This window comes from Bombina bombina, chromosome 1, assembly GCF_027579735.1.
Source record: "Bombina bombina isolate aBomBom1 chromosome 1, aBomBom1.pri, whole genome shotgun sequence".
Lineage (NCBI taxonomy): Eukaryota > Metazoa > Chordata > Amphibia > Anura > Bombinatoridae > Bombina > Bombina bombina.
The window spans coordinates 196182158-196207249 of NC_069499.1; the positions used below are offsets into that span (position 1 = coordinate 196182158).

At 39.1% G+C, this 25092-nt stretch overlaps 1 protein-coding gene across 6 annotated transcripts in view; it reads right to left on the minus strand.

The window, feature by feature from the left end:
• Positions 1-25092, minus strand: part of RPAP1 (RNA polymerase II associated protein 1) — a 227147-nt gene that overhangs the window by 51807 nt on the left and 150248 nt on the right. For all 6 annotated transcript variants that reach the window (XM_053697817.1, XM_053697819.1, XM_053697814.1 and 3 more), the window contains exons 18-19: positions 7456-7565; positions 7152-7347 (exon numbers count right to left, since the gene is read on the minus strand). In XM_053697817.1, the coding sequence (XP_053553792.1) occupies positions 7152-7347; positions 7456-7565 (306 nt within the window). The remainder of the gene's footprint in view (positions 1-7151; positions 7348-7455; positions 7566-25092) is intronic.

Below are 25092 nucleotides of genomic sequence, written 5' to 3' on the forward strand. Positions count from 1 at the left end.
GAACTAAATTCAGACTCCATGGAGGAGCAACTGGTTTAAACACAGGCCTGATCCTAACCAAGGCCTGACAAAAAGAATGAATATCTGGGACATCTGCCAGACGCTTATGTAACAAAATAGATAAGGCAGAGATCTGACCCTTTAGGGAACTTGCCGATAAACCCTTCTCCAAACCATCTTGGTGAAAAGACAAAATTCTGGGAATCCTAACTCTACTCCATGCCCTTGGATTCACACCAATAGAGAGACAAGTCTGCATAATCTCCATTCCACAGCCTGAGCATGTTTAACTGTAGAGGTCTGAGGTGAAACCGAGCAAACGGTATGCTGTCCATTGCCGCCCCATCAATCAGATTGCTTCCATGCACTGAGCCACTGATGGACGAGAATTGGACTGAAGGGCTCGACAGATATCTAGAATCTTTGATTTTCTGACCTCTGTCAGAAAAATCCTCATAGATATAGAATCGATTAGAGTTCCCAAGAAAGTTACCCTAGTCTTTGAAATTAAGGAACTCTTTTTCCAGATTTACCTTCCACCCATGAGTTCTCAGGAAGGATAGCACAATGTCGGTATGGGACCTTGCTTGTTAACAAGAAGGCGCCTGGATTAGAATATCGTCCAGGTAAGGTGCCACCGCGATGCCCCGCTGTCTTAGAACCGCCAGCAGAGAACCCAGAACCTTTGTGAAAATTCTGGGTGCAGTGGCCAGACCGAAAGGAAGAGCCACAAACTGAAAGTGTTTGTCCAGAAAGGCAAACCTTAGGAACTTGAGATGATCTTTCACAAGAAAAGACACCCAGCGCCTATTGGTATTGACCCCTAGCTCAGATAAATTGACCCCTAGTGGTCAGCTAACAAACAATCGAAATTTAAAATTATATATCCAAGCGCCAACAAAAGAGGCAGGGTCTTAGCTAAAATTAATTACTTATCACTATTTATTACAATGTTCATTCCATTTCTGGAAGAAAGTACATAAATTAAAAAGCAATGAAAATCAGTGACTGTTACAGTTTACTATTTCCAATTTTCTACCTTGGAGTCTCCAAGTGAATACAATTATTAAGTTATAACACTTTTTTATGGAATCTCCAATCTTATAAAATATAAGAATTCAAGTCGAGTATCACATATAAGTCAATATGAACCTTTCATTCCCTCATGGATCCATGTTCACAATCTAAAATAAGCTCACAGTAAAAAATGGAAATTGGGCTTTCACCTGTTTCCTTATTAAAATATATAGGATTTTAAGCTCACCCGCTAATGTGATAGCAGGGATTCTTAATACCCTAGATTTTGTCTATTGCTGGCAGTCTCTATTAAAAGGCTGACAACCACTAAGACATCGGCTTATCTCTTATAGTTTGCACAATAACATACACTCCTAATATCTGAGCGAGTGCCGCTATATCACAGCAGGTATCGCTATTTAATTTTCGTTACTTCTGGATATAAATGTAACCGAAGCTTAGGCTCATTGATAGAGCTTAAGCACAGTATCTATGATGCTGACAGATACACTAGTGTTTCCAGCGGGTGGCTACTATTCCAATCGCCGTGATGCAGGTGGGGACTGAATAACTATACAAAATTAACCCAGTGCATTCAAATTTTAAAAAATCAACAAAATGAACAAAATTAGTGCTAACCTCTAAAACTTTGTGCCAAAATTTACAAAAGAATATGTGAATAAGGTGATATCTTGTGATTACTCACTCCTTTAAACATGTGTTTAACATTCAAAATTGCAAATCTTATAACTTTAAAATACGCAAATCTTATAGCTCTGAAAACGCTATTTCTGTGAGAGAATCTGTTATCAATACAATCCAAGTGGTATTAGATATAATGATACCGTGAAAAGGTTAATATGAAAACGTTAATAATAAAATCCTAAAAAGTCTATATACAGTGTCTCTTCAATATTTTGTGCGGCTAACCATGTTGCCTTGAAATTTCAAATAAAACCAATGCCAGCCAACGCGTTTCGGTCGCAAATCGACCTTTCTCAAGACTGTCTTGAGAAAGGTCGCTTTACGACCGAAACGCGTTGGCTGGTGAATGTATTTCTTACATTAGGACTGATATTTGCAATCTACACTATTGTTTTTATCTGTTTTAACAGAGGGATCAGTTGTGCAGCGTTATAAACACTTGGGAAGCTAAGGAACTGAGCCGCACACCATTGCAGACACACACATAAACAAACTAAAAAGGAGGATTGGCAACTCCACTGGTCCGGGGAATTAACATCATCTGGGGACATACCGAAGTTATTGAAGACTAAGGTCTAATAATTTGACATTGGTTTTATTTGAAATTTCAAGGCAACATGGTTAGCCGCACAAAATATTGAAGAGACACTGTATATAGACTTTTTAGGATTTTATTATTAACGTTTTCATATTAACCTTTTCACGGTATCATATCTAATACCACTTGGATTGTATTGAAAACAGATTCTCTCACAGAAATAGCGTTTTCAGAGCTATAAGATTTGCGTATTTTAAAGTTATAAGATTTGCAATTTTGAATGTTAAACACATGTTTAAAGGAGTGAGTAATCACAAGATATCACCTTATTCACATATTCTTTTGTAAATTTTGGCACAAAGTTTTAGAGGTTAGCACTAATTTTGTTGATTTTTTAAAATTTGAATGCACTGGGTTAATTTTGTATAGTTATTCAGTCCCCACCTGCATCACGGCGATTGGAATAGTAGCCACCCGCTGGAAACACTAGTGTATCTGTCAGAATCATAGATACTGTGCTTAAGCTCTATCAATGAGCCTAAGCTTCGGTTACATTTATATCCAGAAGTAACGAAAATTAAATAGCGATACCTGCTGTGATATAGCGGCACTCGCTCATATATTAGTAGTGTATGTTATTGTGCAAACTATAAGAGATAAGCCGATGTCTTAGTGGTTGTCAGCCTTTTAATAGAGACTGCCAGCAATAGACAAAATCTAGGGTATTAAGAATCCCTGCTATCACATTAGCGGGTGAGCTTAAAATCCTATATATTTTTATAAGGAAACAGGTGAAAGCCCAATTTCCATTTTTTACTGTGAGCTTATTTTAGATTGTGAACATGGATCCATGAGGGAATGAAAGGTTCATATTGACTTATATGTGATACTCGACTTGAATTCTTATATTTTATAAGATTGGAGATTCCATAAAAAGTGTTATAACTTAATAATTGTATTCACTTGGAGACTCCAAGGTAGAAAATTGGAAATAGTAAACTGTAACAGTTACTGATTTTCATTGCTTTTTAATTTATGTACTTTCTTCCAGAAATGGAATGAACATTGTAATAAATAGTGATAAGTAATTAATTTTAGCTAAGACCCTGCCTCTTTTGTTGGCGCTTGGATATATAATTTTAAATTTCGAACTTGAGATGATCTCTGTGGATAGGAACATGAAGATATGCATCCTATAAATCCACTGTCGTCATAAATTGACCATCCTGGATCAATGGAAGAATGGAACGAATAGTTTCCATCTTGAATGATGGAATTCTGAGAAACTTGTTTAGACACTTGAGGTCTAGGATAGGTCTGAAAGTTCCCTCCTTTTTGGGGACTACAAACAGATTTGAATAAAAACCCTGCCCGTGTTCATGTACGGGAACGGGAAAAAATTACTCCCAGGGAGGAGAGGTCTCTTACACAATGTAAGAACACTTCTCTTTTTATCTGGTCTGCAGATAATCTTGAAATAAACAAAAAACAAAGTACCAAATATGCTAGAGTGTTACAAAACAATATCTGTGTACAAAGGTTAAAAATACTCCCCTCTGTGTGTAACGCTGCCGATCAGTCTCTCCCAAAAAGAGGCTGTAAGAATTGTAGTGGTATGTGATATAGAGGCGCAGGTGTTTTCTTCTTCGGTGCTCCAAAATTGCCTGAGAATGAAAGGGCTTTATTTCTATGTGTGTAGATCAACACCACATAATTAGTGCAGTATACTTACTCTGAAAGAATTCAGAGTCCGGCTTCCTCTCAAGAGTTAATCTGTGTGATGTATTGTGGTTAAAGATTCCCCAAATCCACTGTGGCTGTGAATACAGGATAACGTACTCAAAATACAATGTGTAACTCATGCAAAATGTGCAGTATACTTACTCCGATAAAATCGGAATCAGGCTCCTTGTACAGCTTCCCGCTGATGTGTTTGAAAAAATCCAAAAGGCAGCCAACAAAATTCGTAAAAGATACAAATTTATTTAAAAGTGTCACTGTGGACAGATAGATAAAAGCTCATAAACAGAAGCTCTACGCGTTTCAACAATGTTTTGTCTTTCTCAAGAGCAGTAAAATAATGAGCATCTATGCCCCAGAATGAATAAAGTTAGCACTTACCTTGAATGCTGTCCGACAGCAGGACAGTCCAGCAGGTTTAAGAGGTCCTCTCCCTCCCATAGCCCTGTGGAATAAGATAAGCCTGAGTTAAATGTGCTTAGGCTATCCGGATTAGGGCAGCATAAATGTATAGGAGGCGCAGTGAGAATTATGTCCCCCCATTTCCTATTGCTTTAAAGCCACCAAAAGCTCTACTACAGAGACTGATAAAAACAAACTCTTGATTGAAGAATCTAACACCTCACTTTACCTCTTCCTATCATTAACGTAGACAAAGAGAATGACTGGGGTGGGAGGGAAGGAAGGAGCTACTTAACAGCTCTGCTGTGGTGCTCTTTGCCTCCTCCTGCTAACCAGGAGGTGATATCCTACAAGTAAGGATGATGATCCGTGGACTCATCGTGTCTTTAAAAAGAAAATACGAAGGGAAAAATTGTATTGTTAAGGTGGAAAAAAATTGTAATGAAACTGTTCGTATTTTATCAAAAACTTAAAATTTGTAGATAAATTACAAAATAATAAATTGTATGAACTAAGCACAGTGTAAATCGTGCAAAAAATTACAGAGAATTAAAGGTACAGTGCATTGAAAAAAAAACAGCGTAATTTGATTTTTATTAAGTGTAATATTCAAGTTTTAAAAACACGCCGATTTCCCCTTCTATACTTCGCCCACCATTGCAAACTTTTACCTAGCAGAGAGCTCTCATTATGTGTATGGGAGACATCTCGCCACTCGCAGGGACAGTGTGGAGACCATTCCCCTGGATATAGAGATTGACGAATGAGAAAGTCTGCTTCCCAGTTGTTCACTCCTGGAATATAAATCCCAGAGACTAGACAGGAATTGAATTCAACTGTGAGATCCGCCTAATAGTTGACATAAGCCCCTGCTGTGACATTGTCTGTTTGGAAATGGAGATGACACTCCGTGTTCAACAGAGGCCAAGCCTGAAGAGCCCTGAAAATAGCACAGAGTTCTAGAATATTTATTGGCAACCTCGCCACTTGAGGATCCCAAACTCCCTGTGCTCTTAGAGACCCCCAAACAGTTCCCCAACCTGAAAGACTTGCATCTGTAGTAATCACAGCCCAGGTAAAACAAACAAAAGAAGCAACTTTCTAATTTACTCTTATCATTTTTTTGTTGTTCTTGTGCTATCTTTATTTGAAAAAGCAGGAATGTAAGCTTAAGAGTCGTCCCATTTTTGGTTCAGAACCTGGGTAGCACTTGCTGATTGGTGGCTTAATTTATCCACCAATCAGCAAGCGCTACCCAGGTGCTAAACCAAAAATGGTCCGGCTCCTAAGCTTACATTCTTCCTTTTTCATAATAAGAGTAAATTAGAAAGTTGCTTAAAGGGACACTGAACCCAATTTTTTTATTTTGTCATTCAGATAGAGCATGCAATTTTAAGCAACTTTCTAATTTACTCCTATTATCAATTTTCCTTCGTTCTCTAGCCATCTTTATTTGAAAAAAAAAGCCATCTAAGCTTTTTTTTGGGTTAAGAACTCTGGACAGCACTTTTTGATTGGTGGATTCATTTTTTCCACCAATCAGCAAGGACAACCCAGGTTGTTCACCAAAAATGGGCCGGCATCTAAACTTAGATTCTTGCATTTCAAATAAAGATACCAAGAGAATAAAGAAAATGTGATAATAGGAGTAAATTAGAAAGTTGCTTAAAATTTCATGCTCTATCTGAATCACGAAAGAAAAAAATTGGGTTCAGTGTCCCTTTAAAATTGCATGTTCTATCTGAATCATGAAAGAAAAAAAATTTTGTACTGGGATCCAGAAAAATCTTTTGAGATAACAGAGTATGCCTGCACCACTGATGAAGCATACGAAGCTGAAGAGGCCTCGTGTGAAAATGAAATTGTATCTGAAGCTGCAATCATGAGACCCAGAACTTTCATACAAAGAGCAACAGAGGAAAAACAGAAATACTGACTAGCTGACACTAATTTTAACCTTCTCTGCTCTGTTAGAGAAAGACTCATAGAGACTGAATCTATTTGAAATCCCCAAAAAGTTGCCACTAGTAGACAGCCAAACCAGTACCGAAACATATAAGCAGAGGTTATGGAATAGGAGTATATTGTAGATCAATAGGACAAGTCTCTGCAAACAAATATGGAGGGTCTGTGACAGATTTCCCATGAGACAAAAAAGGAGCTACAAACCACACCCCATATACGTCCCTCTGACAAGCACTGTACTCTGAGGGGCTGAGAACCCCTCTCTCTGAAGAAACAAATGCATATGTAAAGTGGGAGTTTTTTTTTAGAGCTCTTGGGGTTTGGTAATCTTTGCCTCCTCCTAGTGGTAAGGAAGAGCAATTCCCAGGAGTAATAGATTGTGGACTCTCACCACCTGTATGAAAGAAGCCATGTCAAGACTTGCAAACTTTATAGAATCGACATCTAAGTGAGCTGGCAGGAGAGGTAAAAAAGAAAGCAGCAAACCAGGAAGAGTCATTCAAAATTTTAGGAAGGGGATTTAATAGTAAATACAAAAATACTATTTTCTGTAAGGTTTTTTTGTGATAGTACATTAAGCAGGTAGAGCAGGCAAGAGAAAAGCATCAGCTGAAAAGGCCAAAGGAATTTCATTTTGGCATATAGGTGCCACAAATGTGTTTGTATTTGTATCTGATCTGGGAAATATTTACAGGAAAATAAGCAAACTGAAAAGCAAATCTGTGTTTAATGATGGTCGCATTCTATTTAAGAATTACAGAAGCTTTTATACTGCAGAACTCACCTTGCTGATCAGTCCTTTATGGATGTTGGTGATGCAGGATATAAGATTCAACAAAGCAGTCAAGATGGGAAATGGAGATTTCTTACCAGCTAGGCTCAATGGAGGTTTTCCTCCTTCACAACTCAGAGACACTATACTGGGTACAGACTCTGGTAACGGGGAACAGGAGAGTGGGTTACATACTGAGGAGCACGACCTGTCAGCAGGAAAAAAAGCAAATGATGTTGCACAAAGGAAGGAAAATCAGTAATGTGTGCAGTTAAATCCAGTAATATCAAGCTCTATGGGAACAAAGAGGGCTTACCTGAGTAGGTCCCACATTGACTGAGTTGTTGTATGCTGCAGAAATGGTAACAGAACATCTGAAGCCAAACGCTCAACATCTTCATTACAGGTCACTGGATTCACAGAGGGCTAATAATGCAAAAAAAAAAGTAAGAAAAAAAAGGACAGTATAAAAAAAAAACAATTAAAAAAAAAAAAAACTTTCTAGCCTACAGCCGCATTGTAAAATAAAACTTGCTAGCCTACAGCAGTTATAAAATAAAACTTGCTAGCCTACAACAGTTATAAAATAAAACCTGCTAGCCTACAGCTGTTATAAAATAAAACCTGCTAGCCTACAACAGTTATAAAATAAAACCTGCTAGCCTACAGCGGTTATAAAATAAAACCTGCTAGCCTACAACAGTTATAAAATAAAACCTGCTAGCCTCCAGCTGTTATAAAATAAAACCTGCTAGCCTCCAGCTGTTATAAAATAAAACCTTCTAGCCTACAACAGTTATAAAATAAAACCTGCTAGCCTCCAGCTGTTATAAAATAAAACCTGCTAGCCTCCAGCTGTTATAAAATAAAACCTGCTAGCCTACAACAGTTATAAAATAAAACCTGCTAGCCTACAACAGTTATAAAATAAAACCTGCTAGCCTACAGCTGTTATAAAAAAACTGCTAGCCTGCAACAGTTATAAAATAAAACCTGCTAGCCTACAGCTGTTATAAAATAAAACCTGTTAGCCTACAGCAGTTATAAAATAAAACCTGCTAGCCTACAGCAGTTATAAAATAAAACCTGCTAGCCTCCAGCTGTTATAAAATAAAACCTGCTAGCCTACAACAGTTATAAAATAAAACCTGCTAGCCTACAACAGTTATAAAATAAAACCTGCTAGCCTACAGCTGTTATAAAATAAAACCTGCTAGCCTACAGCAGTTATAAAATAAAACCTGCTAGCCTCCAGCTGTTATAAAATAAAACCTGCTAGCCTACAACAGTTATAAAATAAAACCTGCTAGCCTACAGCTGTTATAAAAAAAAACCTGCTAGCCTACAGCTGTTATAAAAAAAACTGCTAGCCTACAACAGTTATAAAATAAAACCTGCTAGCCTACAGCTGTTATAAAATAAAACCTACTAGCCTACAGCAGAGTTATATTTATGGACTGATTAAGCAAGAGCTGCTTCAAGTTATTCACAGTTTCTTCACATGAGATTGGTTTCCAAACATCACAGCAAACACATACAACATTTGTACTGGTCCTAAGTGGATGAAAAAATAAATCACAGAACCTACCAATGCTGGAAGCTTAAAGGGCCATAATACCCAAATGTTTAAACTAGGATTGCACCGATACCATTCTTTTAAGACTGAGTACAAGTACCGATACTTGTTTTCAAATACTTGCTGATACCAATTACTGATACTTTTTTTTTACTGTCATGTGACAGTTTACCAAGCACAATACAGACTAACTATTTAAGATTCCTTCTTTATAATTATGAAGGAATGTAACTCAAAAGACATTATGAAATAATAAAACAGTTTTATTTGTCACAAAGTTCACAGAACATGTTTATAAATAAAAATATTACAATAAAATATATTAATAACAGCAATACATAACAAATATAAAATTACAACCAACCAAAAGTGCAATACAGTAAAAAATAGAACAGTGCACTGTTTAATCATGGGGAACAACACTATGGGCTAGATTACATTTGACTGGCAAGCTTTACCAATGATCTCATTACATGTCCTACTCCATTAAAGTCTATAGAATTGGAAATGTAAACAGAGCATTGGTAAAGCGTAACAATCAAATGTAATCTAAATCTAGTCTTATAATTGCAGGATGAGTGTTCATTGGAATTAACTTAATTTGTCCTATGAGTACTCTTCCTGCAATTATATAATCTAAGGGTATGGATGTTCCTCAGAGTACAGTATGTTTTGAACATAATTGTACAAGATGAGAACTAGCAGTAAAAAAGATAATCAAGCAATAAGAATAGTTTTTCAAAACTTAGTGGCAAGTTCTTTTTAAGGAACAGAACAGAAGCATCTCTGCATGTTCAGCTATTAGTCTGTTTTTGCTATCAGTAAGGAGGTTCGACTCTAAGTTGAACAGTCTTTCACTTTCCACACTACTGCATGGGGCAGAAAGATATTTTTGAGCCATTTTAGCCAGTGCTAAAAATCTCAGTTTATTAACTGCCCAGTACTTCAGGGGGTTGTCTGAACGAGGTACAGTGATCTCTCCTACAAAACTACAAATAACAACAATTTGTATTGGCAGAACAATAGTAAACAATTTTTAGTTTACTCTCCACTCCAGTTTAAAATGAAATGGGAACATGCAGTTTGAAAAAATGTCACAAGATAGCATATGGGTAGGAAGTGGAGGTATCGGTTTAAGTATCGGTGCATTTAGACGAGTACAAGTACTCATGCAAATACTTGGTATCGGTTTAGCATATGAGTATTATGTCCCTTTAATGTAAATTTTAACTCACTATCGGCTAGATTACGAGTTTTGCATTATGAGCGGCTCAGTGCTAACTTGCAAGTTATTGTCACCGCTCACCTCCCTATAGCGCTGCTATTAAACGTTTGCAAAAACCCAGCGTTAGCAGGCAATATTGCAGCGTTGAGCAAAATTGAGCTCCATACCGCACTCAAATACCAGCGCTGCTGTGAGCTAGTTTTACGTGCTCGTGCACGATTTCCCCATAGATATCAATGAGGAGAGCCGGCTAAAAATAAAAGCCTAACACCTGCAATAAAGGAGCGTAAAGCTCCGTAACGCAGCCCCATTGATTCCTATAGGGAAAGAAAATGTATGTTTACACCTAACACCCTATCATAAACCTCGAGTCTAAACACCCCTAATCTGCTGCCCCCAACATCGCAGACACCTACATTACACTTATTAACCCCTAATCTGCCGCCCCTAACATCGCCGCCACCTACCTACATTTATTAACCCCTAATCTGCTGCCCCCAATGTCGCTGCCACCTACATTACACTTATTACCCCCTAATCTGCCGCCCCCAACGTCGCCGCCACTATACTAAAGTTATTAACCCCTAAACCTAACTTTAATATAATTAAAATAAATCTAAATAAAAATTACTATCATTAACTAAATAATTCCTATTTAAAACTAAATACTTACCTGTAAAATAAACCCTAAGCTAGCTACAATATAATTAATAGTTACATTGTAGCTATCTTAGGGTTTATTTTTATTTTACAGGCAAGTTTGTATTTATTTTAACTAGGTAGAATAGTTACTAAATAGTTATTAACTATTTAATAACTACCTAGCTAAAATAAATACAAATTTACCTGTAAAATAAAACCTAACCTGAGTTACACTAACACCTAACCTTACACTACAATTAAATAAATTACATTAAATACAATTAACTAAATAACAAAAAAAACAACACTAAATTACACAAAATAAAAAGAAATGATCAAATATTTAAACTAATTACACCAATTCTAATAGCCCTATCAAAATAAAAAAAGCCCCCCCAAAATAAAAAAAAACCCTAGCCTAAACTAAACTGCCTATAGCCCTTAAAAGGACCTTTTGGGGGGCATTGCCCCAAAGAAATCAGCTCTTTTACCTGTAAAAAAATAATACAAACAATCCAACAGTAAAACCCACCACCCACACAACCAAACCCCCCAAATAAAATCCTATCTAAAAAAACCTAAGGTCCCCATTGTCCTGAAAAGGGCATTTGGATGGGCATTGCCCTTAAAAGGACATTTAGTTTTTTTCTGCCCAAACCCTAAGCTAAAAATAAAACCCACCCAATAAAAAAAAAAAAAACTAACACTAACCTCTGGAGATCCACTTACAGTTTTTGAAGACCATCCACCCTCAACTAGCCGGGAGAAGTCTTCATCCAAGCGGCAAGAAGTGGTCCTCCAGACGGGCAGAAAAGAGTCTTCATCAAGACGTCATCTTCTATCTTTATCATTCCGACGCGGAGCGGCTCCATCTTCAAAACATCCGGCGAGGAGCATCCTCTTCTTTCCACGGCTCTTGAAGAATGAAGGTTCCTTTAAGGGAGGTCATCCAAGATGGCGTCCCTTGAATTCCAATTGGCTGATAGAATTCTATCAGCCAATCGGAATTAAAGGTGAAAAAATCCTATTGGCTGATGCAATCAGCCAATAGGATTGAGCTGCAATCCTATTGGCTAATCCAATCAGCCAATAGGATTGAGCTCTCATTCTATTGGCTGATTGGAACAGAAAAAGAGCTAAATACCCTTTTAAGGGCAATGCCCATCCAAATGCCCTTTTCAGGGCAATGGGGAGCTTAGGTTTTTTTAGATAGGATTTTATTTGGGGGTTTGGTTGTGTGGGTGGTGGGTTTTACTGTTGGGGGGTTGTTTGTATTATTTTTTTACAGGTAAAAGCCGATTTCTTTGGGTCAATGCCCCGCAAAAGGCCCTTTTAAGGGCTATTGGCAGTTTAGTTTAGGCTAGGTTTTTTTTATTTTGGGGGGCTTTTTTATTTTGATAGGGCTATTAGGTGTAATTAGTTTAAAAATTTGATAATTTCTTTTTTATTTTGTGTAATTTAGTGGGGGTGTTTTGTAATTTAGTTAATTGTATTTAATTAATGCAATTTATTTAATTGTAGTATAAGGTTAGGTGTTAGTGTAACTCAAGTTAGGTTTTATTTTACAGGTAAATTTGTATTTATTTTAGCTAGGTAGCTAGTAAATAGTTAATAACTATTTAGTAACTAGTCTACTTAGTTAAAATAAATACAAACTTGCCTGTGAAATAAAAATAAAACCTAAGCTAGCTACAATGTAACTATTAGTTATATTGTAGCTAGCTTAGGGTTTATTTTACAGGTAAGTATTTCGTTTTAAATAGGAATTATTTAGTTAATGATAGTAATTTTTATTTAGATTTATTTTAATTATATTAAAGTTAGTGGGTGTTAGGGTTAGGGTTAGACTTAGGGTTAGGTTTAGGGGTTAATAACTTTAGTATAGTGGCGGCGATTTTGGGGGCAGCAGATTAGGGGTTAATAACAGTAATGTAGGTTGCGGCGACGTTAGGGACAGCAGATTAGGGGTTAATATTTAACTAGTGTTTACGATGCGGGAGTGCGGCGGTTTAGGGGTTAATATGTTTATTATAGTGGCGGCGATGTCCGGAGCGGCAGATTAGGGGTTAATCATTTTATTTTAGTGTTTGCAATGCGGGAGGGCCTTGGTTTAGGGGTTAATATGTAGTTTATGGGTGTTAGTGTACTTTTTAGCACTTTAGTTATGAGTTTTATGCTACAGCTTTGTAGCGCAAAACCCATAACTACTGACTTTCCGTTTACGGTATGGATCTCAACGGTATAGGCTGTACCGCTCACTTTTTGGCCGGACAGGCAAACTCATAATACCGGCGCTATGGAAGTCCCCATGAAAAAGGACTTTTTGAAAGCTGCGGTAGTTACGCTGCATTACGGCCAAAAAAGTGTGCGGTACAGCTATACCTGCAAAACTCGTAATAGCAGCGGTAGTGAAAAAAAAACATAACGCTGCTTTTTCACCCATAACGCAAAACTCGTAATCTAGCCGTATATTTTTAATTGTTTTGTAAACTTTATATTGTGTTTTTAAATACACTAGAAATAAAATTAGCTTAGCAATACCCTTGATACTCAAGTCACTTTCTATTCAATCATTTTGTAATATATAATCCAAATACTCAAATGCCACTCTTAGTATAAACAAAATCTACACACAAACACCTATATTCTATATACACATACACACCATATATTTACATATATAGCGGTAAGCTCTCTGGAGCTGTAACCCTTCTATCCCAGTCACCCTGTCTTTATTTATTGTACCCCCCTATACAGCTCTGCAGAATATATTGGTGGATTTCAAATTAAGATGTTGCTATATAAAGAAATAAAATAAGTAAAGGGCAAATATACAATGGTACTATAATAGGATCTAATAAATCCAAGCTGCTAGGTTACAGTGTTTGACACAAATTTGGTCTGTACCTAGATTTTTGAGCTGTATGAGAATGAAAGCACAGAGCTCACAGCCACAGGGCACAAATGCAGACCTAAAGTGCCATTAAATATTTTGAGTTATGAGCATATTATAAAAGAGTCAACTGAGGTAAAAGTGTGGGAAAAAAGTGTAAAAAAAAAAAGCTTACAGGTATTTTAATAAAAAAGAGAAGTTGCTGCTTCAGATGACACTACTTTTATGATGTTTGACCCAGCAGAGGCTTTAATCTAGACCGTTGGTGGTTTTTCTCTGGCGGCGACCTGGAAATAATTTGTACAAATCCCCCCCCCACCACCACCACCTGTCTGGGTTAAGCAGGAGAACTCTGCCAACTTGCTTTTACTAATGCCTTCTGATTACACACTGACTACCTAATATTGCCACTGCTTATTCTTTCAGTCTCACTATATTGACAAACCTTTTATCAAATTGTAAAGGTCTTACTGGAGAACCTAGAACAGCAACACTTCAATCAGAGGACGCAGTAGTTGAAGCAAGTTTAAGGGAGCACGAGGAGGGAGGGAATTTACAGAACATTGTCTCCCTATTCAAGCACTTAACGATCCACCAACAGGATCCTCAGCTGACTCCAACAGCAATACTGAGACCTTGCAGAGCCATAACTGATATTACTATTCTGCTTTAACTACACTGGATGAGTACAGGTAGGCTGTTCAGCTACCTCTACAACCTAATAGTAAGTCAATTCTTACACACAGGTTTCGACTCATGGAAAAACATAATTTATGCTTACCTGATAAATTCCTTTCTTCTGTAGTGTGATCAGTCCACGGGTCATCATTACTTCTGGGATATTACTCCTCCCCAACAGGAAGTGCAAGAGGATTCACCCAGCAGAGCTGCATATAGCTCCTCCCCTCTACGTCACTCCCAGTCATTCGACCAAGGACCAACGAGAAAGGAAAAGCCAAGGGTGAAGTGGTGACTGGAGTATAAATTAAAAAATATTTACCTGCCTTAAAAACAGGGCGGGCCGTGGACTGATCACACTACAGAAGAAAGGAATTTATCAGGTAAGCATAAATTATGTTTTCTTCTGTTAAGTGTGATCAGTCCACGGGTCATCATTACTTCTGGGATACCAATACCAAAGCAAAAGTACACGGATGACGGGAGGGATAGGCAGGCTCTTTATACAGAAGGAACCACTGCCTGAAGAACCTTTCTCCCAAAAATAGCCTCCGATGAAGCAAAAGTGTCAAATTTGTAAAATTTGGAAAAAGTATGAAGCGAAGACCAAGTTGCAGCCTTGCAAATCTGCTCAACAGAGGCCTCATTCTTGAAGGCCCAAGTGGAAGCCACAGCTCTAGTAGAATGAGCTGTAATTCTTTCAGGAGGCTGCTGTCCAGCAGTCTCATAAGCTAAACGAATTATGCTACGAAGCCAAAAAGAAAGAGAGGTAGCAGAAGCTTTTTGACCTCTCCTCTGCCCAGAGTAAACGACAAACAGAGAAGACGTTTGTCGAAATTCCTTAGTTGCCTGTAAGTAAAATTTTAGAGCACGGACTACATCCAGGTTGTGCAGTAGACGTTCCTTCTTCGAAGAAGGATTTGGGCACAAGGAAGGAACAACAATCTCTTGATTGATATTCCTGTTAGTAACTACCTTAGGTAAGAACCCAGGTTTAGTACGCAGAACTACCTTATCCGAATGAAAAATCAAATAAGGAGAATCACAATGTAAGGCTGATAATTCAGAGACTCTTCGAGCCGAGGAAATAGCCATTAAAAATAGAACTTTCCAAGATAACAACTTTATATCAATGGAATGAAGGGGTTCAAACGGAACGCCCTGTAAAACATTAAGAACAAGGTTTAAACTCCATGGTGGAGCAACAGTCTTAAACACAGGCTTAATCCTGGCCAAAGCCTGACAAAAAGCCTGGACGTCAGGAACTTCTGACAGACGTTTGTGTAACAGAATGGACAGAGCTGTCCCTTTAATGAACTAGCAGATAAACCCTTTTCTAAACCTTCTTGTAGAAAAGACAATATCCTAGGAATCCTAACCTTACTCCAAGAGTAACCTTTGGATTCCCACCAATATAGGTATTTACGCCATATCTTATGGTAAATCTTTCTGGTAACAGGCTTCCTAGCCTGTATTAAGGTATCAATAACTGACTCGGAAAACCCACGTCTTGATAAAATCAAGCGTTCAATTTCCAAGCAGTCAGCTTCAGAGAAGTTAGATTTTGATGTTTGAAGGGACCCTGTATCAGAAGGTCCTGTTTCAGAGGTAGAGACCAAGGTGGACAGGATGACATGTCCACCAGGTCTGCATACCAAGTCCTGCGTGGCCACGCAGGAGCTATTAGAATCACTGATGCTCTCTCTTGTTTGATTCTGGCAATCAATCGAGGAAGCATCGGGAAGGGTGGAAACACGTAAGCCATCCTGAAGTCCCAAGGTGCTGTCAGGGCATCTATCAGGACTGCTCCTGGATCCCTGGATCTGGACCCGTAACGAGGAAGCTTGGCGTTCTGTCGAGACGCCATGAGATCTATCTCTGGTTTGCCCCAACGTCGAAGTATTTGGGCAAAGACCTCCGGATGGAGTTCCCACTCCCCCGGATGAAAAGTCTGACGACTTAAGAAATCCGCCTCCCAGTTCTCCACTCCCGGGATGTGGATTGCTGACAGGTGGCAAGAGTGAGACTCTGCCCAGCGAATTATCTTTGATACTTCCATCATAGCTAGGGAGCTTCTTGTCCCTCCCTGATGGTTGATGTAAGCTACAGTCGTGATGTTGTCCGACTGAAACCTGATGAACCCCCGAGTTGTCAACTGGGGCCAAGCCAGGAGGGCATTGAGAACTGCTCTCAATTCCAGAATGTTTATTGGCAGGAGACTCTCCTCCTGACTCCATTGTCCCTGAGCCTTCAGAGAATTCCAGACGGCACCCCAACCTAGAAGGCTGGCGTCTGTTGTTACAATTGTCCAGTCTGGTCTGCTGAATGGCATCCCCCTGGACAGATGTGGCCGAGAAAGCCACCATAGAAGAGAATTTCTGGTCTCTTGATCCAGATTCAGAGAAGGGGATAAGTCTGAGTAATCCCCATTCCACTGACTTAGCATGCACAGTTGCAGTGGTCTGAGGTGTAAGCGTGCAAAGGGGACTATGTCCATTGCCGCTACCATTAAGCCGATTACCTCCATGCATTGAGCCACTGACGGGTGTTGAATGGAATGAAGGGTGCGGCAAGCACTTTGAAGTCTTGTTAGCCTGTCCTCTGTCAGGTAAATCTTCATTTCTACAGAATCTATAAGAGTCCCCAGGAAGGGAACTCTTGTGAGTGGAACGAGTGAACTTTTCTTTTCGTTCACCTTCCATCCATGTGACCTTAGAAATGCCAGTACTAACTCTGTATGAGACTTGGCAGTTTGAAAGCTTGAAGCTTGAATCAGAATGTCGTCTAGGTATGGAGCTACCGAGATTCCCCGCGGTCTTAGTACCGCCAGAAGAGCACCCAGAACCTTTGTGAAGATTCTTGGAGCTGTAGCCAATCCGAATGGAAGAGCCACAAACTGGTAATGCCTGTCTAGGAAGGCAAACCTTAGGTACCGGTAATGATCTTTGTGAATCGGTATGTGAAGGTAGGCATCTTTTAAATCTACAGTGGTCATGTACTGACCCTCTTGGATCATAGGTAAAATTGTCCGAATAGTCTCCATCTTGAACGATGGAACTCTTAGGAATTTGTTTAGGATCTTTAAGTCCAGGATTGGTCTGAAAGTTCCCTCTTTTTTGGGAACCACAAACAGATTTGAGTAAAACCCCTGTCCCTGTTCCGATCGTGGAACAGGATGGATTACTCCCATTAACAAGAGCTCTTGTACGCAGCGTAGAAACGCCTCTTTCTTTGTCTGGATTGTTGACAACCTTGACAGATGAAATCTCTCTCTTGGAGGAGAGTATTTGAAGTCCAGAAGGTATCCCTGAGATATTATCTCTAGCGCCCAGGGATCCTGGACATCTCTTGCCCAAGCCTGGGCGAAGAGAGAAAGTCTGCCCCCCACTAGATCCGATCCCGGATCGGGGGCCCTCAATTCATGCTGTTTTAGGGGCAGCAGCAGGTTTCCTGGTCTGCTTGCCCTTGTTCCAGGACTGGTTAGGTTTCCAGCCTTGTCTGTAGCGAGCAACAGCTCCTTCCTGTCTTGGTGCAGAGGAAGTTGATGCTGCTCCAGCTTTGAAATTACGAAAGGAACGAAAATTAGACTGTCTAGCCTTAGCTTTGGCTTTGTCCTGAGGCAGGGCAGGGCATGGCCTTTACCTCCTGTAATGTCAGCGATAATCTCTTTCAACCCGGGCCCGAATAAGGTCTGCCCTTTGAAAGGTATATTAAGCAATTTAGACTTAGAAGTAACATCAGCTGACCAGGATTTTAGCCACAGCGCCCTGCGTGCCTGAATGGCGAATCCTGAATTCTTCGCCGTAAGTTTAGTAAGATGTACTACGGCCTCCGAAATGAATGAATTAGCTAGTTTAAGGACTCTAAGCCTGTCCGTAATGTCGTCCAGAGTAGCTGAACTTATGTTCTCTTCCAGAGACTCAATCCAGAATGCCGCTGCAGCCGTGATCGGCGCAATGCATGCAAGGGGTTGCAATATAAAACCTTGTTGAACAAACATTTTCTTAAGGTAACCCTCTAATTTTTTATCCATTGGATCTGAAAAAGCACAGCTATCCTCCACCGGGATAGTGGTACGCTTAGCTAAAGTAGAAACTGCTCCCTCCACCTTAGGGACCGTTTGCCATAAGTCCCGTGTGGTGGCGTCTATTGGAAACATTTTTCTAAATATCGGAGGGGGTGAGAACGGCACACCGGGTCTATCCCACTCCTTAGTAACAATTTCAGTAAGTCTCTTAGGTATAGGAAAAACCTCAGTACTCGCCGGTACCGCAAAATATTTATCCAACCTACACATTTTCTCTGGTATTGCAACTGTGTTACAATCATTCAGAGCCGCTAACACCTCCCCTAGTAATACACGGAGGTTTTCCAGATTAAATTTAAAATTTGAAATATCTGAATCCAGTCTGTTTGGATCAGAACCGTCACCCACAGAATGAAGTTCTCCGTCCTCATGTTCTGCCACCTGTGACGCAGTGTCTGACATGGCCCTAATATTATCAGCGCACTCTGTTCTCACCCCAGAGTGATCACGCTTACCTCTTAGTTCTGGTAATTTAGCCAAAACTTCAGTCATAACAGTAGCCATATCCTGTAATGTGATTTGTAATGGCCGCCCAGATGTACTCGGCGCTACAATATCACGCACCTCCCGATCGGGAGATGCAGGTACTGACACGTGAGGCGAGTTAGTCGGCATAACTCTCCCCTCGTTGTTTGGTGAAATTTGTTCAATTTGTACAGATTGACTTTTATTTAAAGTAGCATCAATACAGTTAGTACATAAATTTCTATTGGGCTCCACTTTGGCATTGCAACAAATGACACAGGTATCATCCTCTGAATCAGACATGTTTAACACACTAGCAAATAAACTTGCAACTTGGAATACAATTCAATTAGAATAATATTAAAAACGTACTGTGCCTTTAAGAAGCACAGAAGATCTATGACAGTTGAAAATTAATAAATTGAAAACAGTTATAGTGTAAACAACACAACTTTAGCAAAGGTTTAATCCCATTAGCAAAGATAACAAATTCTGAAGGCAGGAAACAAATTACAGAATAAACGTTTTTTATCTCAGTCAACTATAATTCTCACAGCTCTGCTGAGAGAAATTACCTCCCTCAAAATAAGTTTTGAAGACCCCTGAGCTCTGTAGAGATGAACCGGATCATGCAGGAAATACAATGAGCTGCTGACTGAAATATTTGATGCGTAGCAAAAGCGCCAAAAAACGGCCCCTCCCCCTCACACACAGCAGTGAGAGAGAACAGAAACTGTCAGAAAAAAGATTAAGCAACTGCCAAGTGGAAAAATAGTGCCCAAACATTTATTCACTCAGTACCTCAGCAAATGAAAACGATTTTACATTCCAGCAAAAACGTTAAACATAATTTCTAGTTATTAAACAGCTTTATGTAATTCTTACAGTGTAATTCTAGTGAAGTACCATTCCCCAGAATACTGAAGTGTAAAGTATACATACATGACATTATATCGGTATGGCAGGATTTTCTCATCAATTCCATTGTCAGAAAATAAAAGCTGCTACATACCTCTATGCAGATTCATCTGCCCGCTGTCCCCTGATCTGAAGTTTACCTCTCCTCAGATGGCCGAGAAACAGCAATATGATCTTAACTACTCCGGCTAAAATCATAGCAAAAACTCTGGTAGATTCTTCTTCAAACTCTGCCAGAGAGGTAATAACACACTCCGGTGCTATTTTAAAATAACAAACTTTTGATTGAAGATATAAAACTAAGTATAATCACCATAGTCCTCTCACACATCCTATCTAGTCGTTGGGTGCAAGAGAATGACTGGGAGTGACGTAGAGGGGAGGAGCTATATGCAGCTCTGCTGGGTGAATCCTCTTGCACTTCCTGTTGGGGAGGAGTAATATCCCAGAAGTAATGATGACCCGTGGACTGATCACACTTAACAGAAGAAACAAGGTAGTTCTGAGTAAAGTGCCTGCACAGAACATTACTGCTCTTTCCATCAACTGCTTCTGGCTTCAGTGATCAATTTTTGTAGAACCTGGAATGACACACTCTCTAAAATGGTTCCCCCCTTTTAACCCTCTGAAGACCGGACTTGGGTAACAAAACTACATCTTCCCGATAGATAGTTTAGAGCTATCCTATCAACCTTGGACTTAATTGTGTTTTTGATAACCCTAACCCTATGAAGCAAGCAGTATGTTCATTTTGCTACAATAGCAGCTGTAGACAGTACCCTTTCATTTATTTGTCCTCTAAGTCAGTACATAATGTGACAGAACTTGCCCTAGCTGGTGTATATTTGTGTTTTTTCTATGTAATGCACATTGCTTAAAATTAGTAGTGATGTGTTATATAGTCCTCCCTAAAGCAAGATATGTTTATAATGCTGCTCTGAATACTTTCATACATCGCACAAATTTCTTATACCTCCTAGATTTTTTGTTTGTTATCCGTTGGACATTAAACACCCAACTCCACTGTCTGGTTGCACTAACTTACTTCACATCATAAACGTGCTGTCTGCGGCTGAGACAGCGTGTTACAGCCTTGCTAATACACATAACTATAATTTATAATGTGCAGTATCTCATTAGCATGCATCTATCTGCCAGAGACATTTCATTCTGAGCTTTATTCCCATGTTGGTATAACATACTACTTTTAATCTAGATCCTAGGAGGCAATTTGTCTGTAATAGCTCCCACACCCTTTCTGGAAATCCCTATATGTTTGCATCCTTATCTATAATTGTCCTATACAGAGGATCCAATAGATTAGATACAGTGGCTGCTTATTTTCCCAATCTAGACATTTAAATGAAGCCAAGCTTAGACACATTTTCTTTATTATTTTTATTCCTAGGGCTCTTATTACTGTCCTTAGGCATCATTTCTGCTAGTTTTCAAAAGTTAGCTTGCTCTCCTGTTTTCTCCTAATATTTGCATTTTGATATTACCAATTAAGAAGGTGCTATTGATGTGTCATGCTTAATTACATTGATATATGCTATTAATTTAACAGAAATGTGACTATTCCACATTAATAAAATGGCCCAAGAGTGGCCTTCTTTGTAATTACCATTTGATCCAGTTGGTCCACGAGTGACCAGTGCAGTAGTTACCCCAATGCTGTTATTCACTAGAAAATGTTTTGTTCAGTTGTGTTATTGGCATTTCAGTCATTAACTGTTACTGAGAAGCTTTTACTTTATGCACTTGGCCTCATATTGGCCTAGATTTGGAGTTTGGCGGTAGCCGTGAAAACCAGCGTTAGAGGCTCCTAACGCTGGTTTTAGGCTACCTCCGGTATTTGGAGTCAGTCAAAAAAGGGTCTAACGCTCACTTTTCAGCCGCAACTTTTCCATACCGCAGATCCCCTTACGTCAATTGCGTATCCTATCTTTTCAATGGGATCTTTCTAACTCCGGTATTTAGAGTCGTGGCTGAAGTGAGCGTTAGAAATCTAACGACAAGACTCCAGCCGCAGAAAAAAGTCAGTAGTTAAGAGCTTTCTGGGCTAACGCCGGTTTATAAAGCTCTTAACTACTGTGCTCTAAAGTACACTAACACCCATAAACTACCTATGTACCCCTAAACCCCTATACTTATGTACCCCTAATCTGCTGCTCCTAACACCGCCGACCCCTATATTATATTTATTAACCCCTAACCTGCCCCCCACAACGTCGCCGCCAGCTACCTACAATAATTAACCCCTAATCTGCCGACCGCAAAGCGCCGCTACTTACGTTATCCTTATGTACCCCTAACACCGCCGACCCCTATATTATATTTATTAACCCCAAATCTGCCCCCCACAACGTCGCCTCCACCTGCCTACACTTATTAACCCCTAATCTGCCGATCGGACCGCTATTATAATAAAGTTATTAACCCCTAATCCGCCTCACTAACCCTATAATAAATAGTATTAACCCCTAATCTGCGCTCCCTAACATCTCCAACACCTAACTTCAAACATTAACCCCTAATCTGCCGACTGGAGCTCACCGCTATTCTAATAAATGTATTAACCCCTAAAGCTAAGTCTAACCCTAACACTAACACCCCCCTAAGTTAAATATAATTTACATCTAACGAAATTAATTAACTCTTATTAAATAAATTATTTCTATTTAAAGCTAAATACTTACCTGTAAAATAAATCCTAATATAGCTACAATATAAATTATATTTATATTATAGCTATTTTAGGATTTATATTTATTTTACAGGTAACTTTGTATTTATTTTAACCAGGTACAATAGCTAAAATAGTTAAAATAATTACAAAATTACCTGTAAAATAAATCCTAACCTAAGTTACAATTAAACCTAACACTACACTATCAATAAATTAATTAAATAAAATACCTACAATTACACCTAACACTACACTATCAATACATTAATTAAATACAATATCTACAAATAAATACAATGAAATAAACTAACTAAAGTACAAAAAATAAAAAAGAACTAAGTTACAAAAAATAAAAAAATATTTACAAACATCAGAAAAATATTACAACAATTTTAAACTAATTACACCTACTCTAAGCCCCCTAATAAAATAACAAAGACCCCCAAAATAAAAAAATGCCCTGCCCTATTCTAAATTACTAAAGTTCAAAGCTCTTTTACCTTATCACGCCCTGAACAGGGCCCTTTGCGGGGCATGCCCCAAAGAATTCAGCTCTTTTGCCTGTAAAAAAAACACATACAATACCCCCCCCCAACATTACAACCCACCACCCACATACCCCTAATCTAACCCAAACCCCCCTTAAATAAACCTAACACTAAGCCCCTGAAGATCTTCCTACCTTATCTTCACCATACCAGGTTCACCGATCGATCCAGAAGAGCTCCTCCGATGTCCTGATCCAAGCCCAAGCGGGGGGCTGAAGAGGTCCATGATCCGGCTGAAGTCATCATCCAAGCGGGAGCTGAAGAGGTCCATGATCCGGCTGAAGTCTTCATCCAAGCGGGAGCTGAAGAGGTCCATGATCCGGCTGAAGTCTTCTATCAACGGCATCTTCAATCTTCTTTCTTCGGGAGCCATCATCTTCCATCCGACGCGGAACATCCTGTTCTCCCGACGCCTACTCGCCGAATGACGGTTCCTTTAAATGACGTCATCCAAGATGGCGTCCCTCGAATTCCGATTGGCTGATAGGATTCTATCAGCCAATCGGAATTAAGGTAGGAATATTCTGATTGGCTGATGGAATCAGCCAATCAGAATCAAGTTCAATCCGATTGGCTGATTGAACCGTCATTCGGCAAGTAGGCGTCGGGAGAAGAGGATGTTCCGCGTCGGATGGAAGATGATGGCTTCAGCCGGATCATGGACCTCTTCAGCTCCCGCTTGGATGATGACTTCAGCCGGATCATGGACCTCTTCAGCCCCCCGCTTGGGCTTGGATCAGGACATCGGAGGAGCTCTTCTGGATCGATCAGTGAACCTGGTATGGTGAAGATAAGGTAGGAAGATCTTCAGGGGCTTAGTGTTAGGTTTATTTAAGGGGGGTTTGGGTTAGATTAGGGGTATGTGGGTGGTGGGTTGTAATGTTGGGGGGGGGGGGTATTGTATGTGTTTTTTTTACAGGCAAAAGAGCTGAATTCTTTGGGGCATGCCCCGCAAAGGGCCTTGTTCAGGGCTGGTAAGGTAAAAGAGCTTTGAACTTTAGTAATTTAGAATAGGGTAGGGCATTTTTTTATTTTGGGGGTCTTTGTTATTTTATTAGGGGGCTTAGAGTAGGTGTAATTAGTTTAAAATTGTTTTAATATTTTTCTGATGTTTGTAAATATTTTTTTATTTTTTGTAACTTAGTTCTTTTTTATTTTTTGTACTTTAGTTAGTTTATTTCATTGTATTTATTTGTAGATATTGTATTTAATTAATGTATTGATAGTGTAATTGTAGGTAATTGTAGGTATTTTATTTAATTAATTTATTGATAGTGTAGTGTTAGGTTTAATTGTAACTTAGGTTAGGATTTATTTTACAGGTAATTTTGTAATTATTTTAACTATTTTAGCTATTGTACCTGGTTAAAATAAATACAAAGTTACCTGTAAAATAAATATAAATCCTAAAATAGCTATAATATAAATATAATTTATATTGTAGCTATATTAGGATTTATTTTACAGGTAAGTATTTAGCTTTAAATAGAAATAATTTATTTAATAAGAGTTAATTAATTTCGTTAGATGTAAATTATATTTAACTTAGGGGGGTGTTAGTGTTAGGGTTAGACTTAGCTTTAGGGGTTAATACATTTATTAGAATAGCGGTGAGCTCCAGTCGGCAGATTAGGGGTTAATGTTTGAAGTTAGGTGTCGGCGATGTTAGGGAGGGCAGATTAGGGGTTAATACTATTTATTATAGGGTTAGTGAGGCGGATTAGGGGTTAATAACTTTATAATAATAGCGGTGCGGTCCGCTCGGCAGATTAGGGGTTAATAAGTGTAGGCAGGTGGAGGCGACGTTGTGGGAGGCATATTAGGGGTTAATAAATATAATATAGGGGTCGGCGGTGTTAGGGGCAGCAGATTAGGGGTAAATAGGGATAATGTAAGTAGCGGCGGTTTACAGAGCGGCAGATTAGGGGTTAAAAATAATATACAGGGGTCAGCGATAGCGGGGGCGGCAGAATAGGGGTTAATAAGTGTAGGGTTAGGGGTGTTTAGACTCGGGGTACATGTTAGAGTGTTAGGTGCAGACGTAGGAAGTGTTTCCCCATAGACAACAATGGGGCTGCGTTAGGAGCTGAACGCGGCTTTTTTGCAGGTGTTAGGTTTTTTTTCAGCTCAAACAGCCCCATTGTTTTCTATGGGGGAGTCGTGCACGAGCACGTTTTTGAGGCTGGCCGCGTCCGTAAGCAACTCTGGTATCGAGAGTTGCAGTGGCGTTAA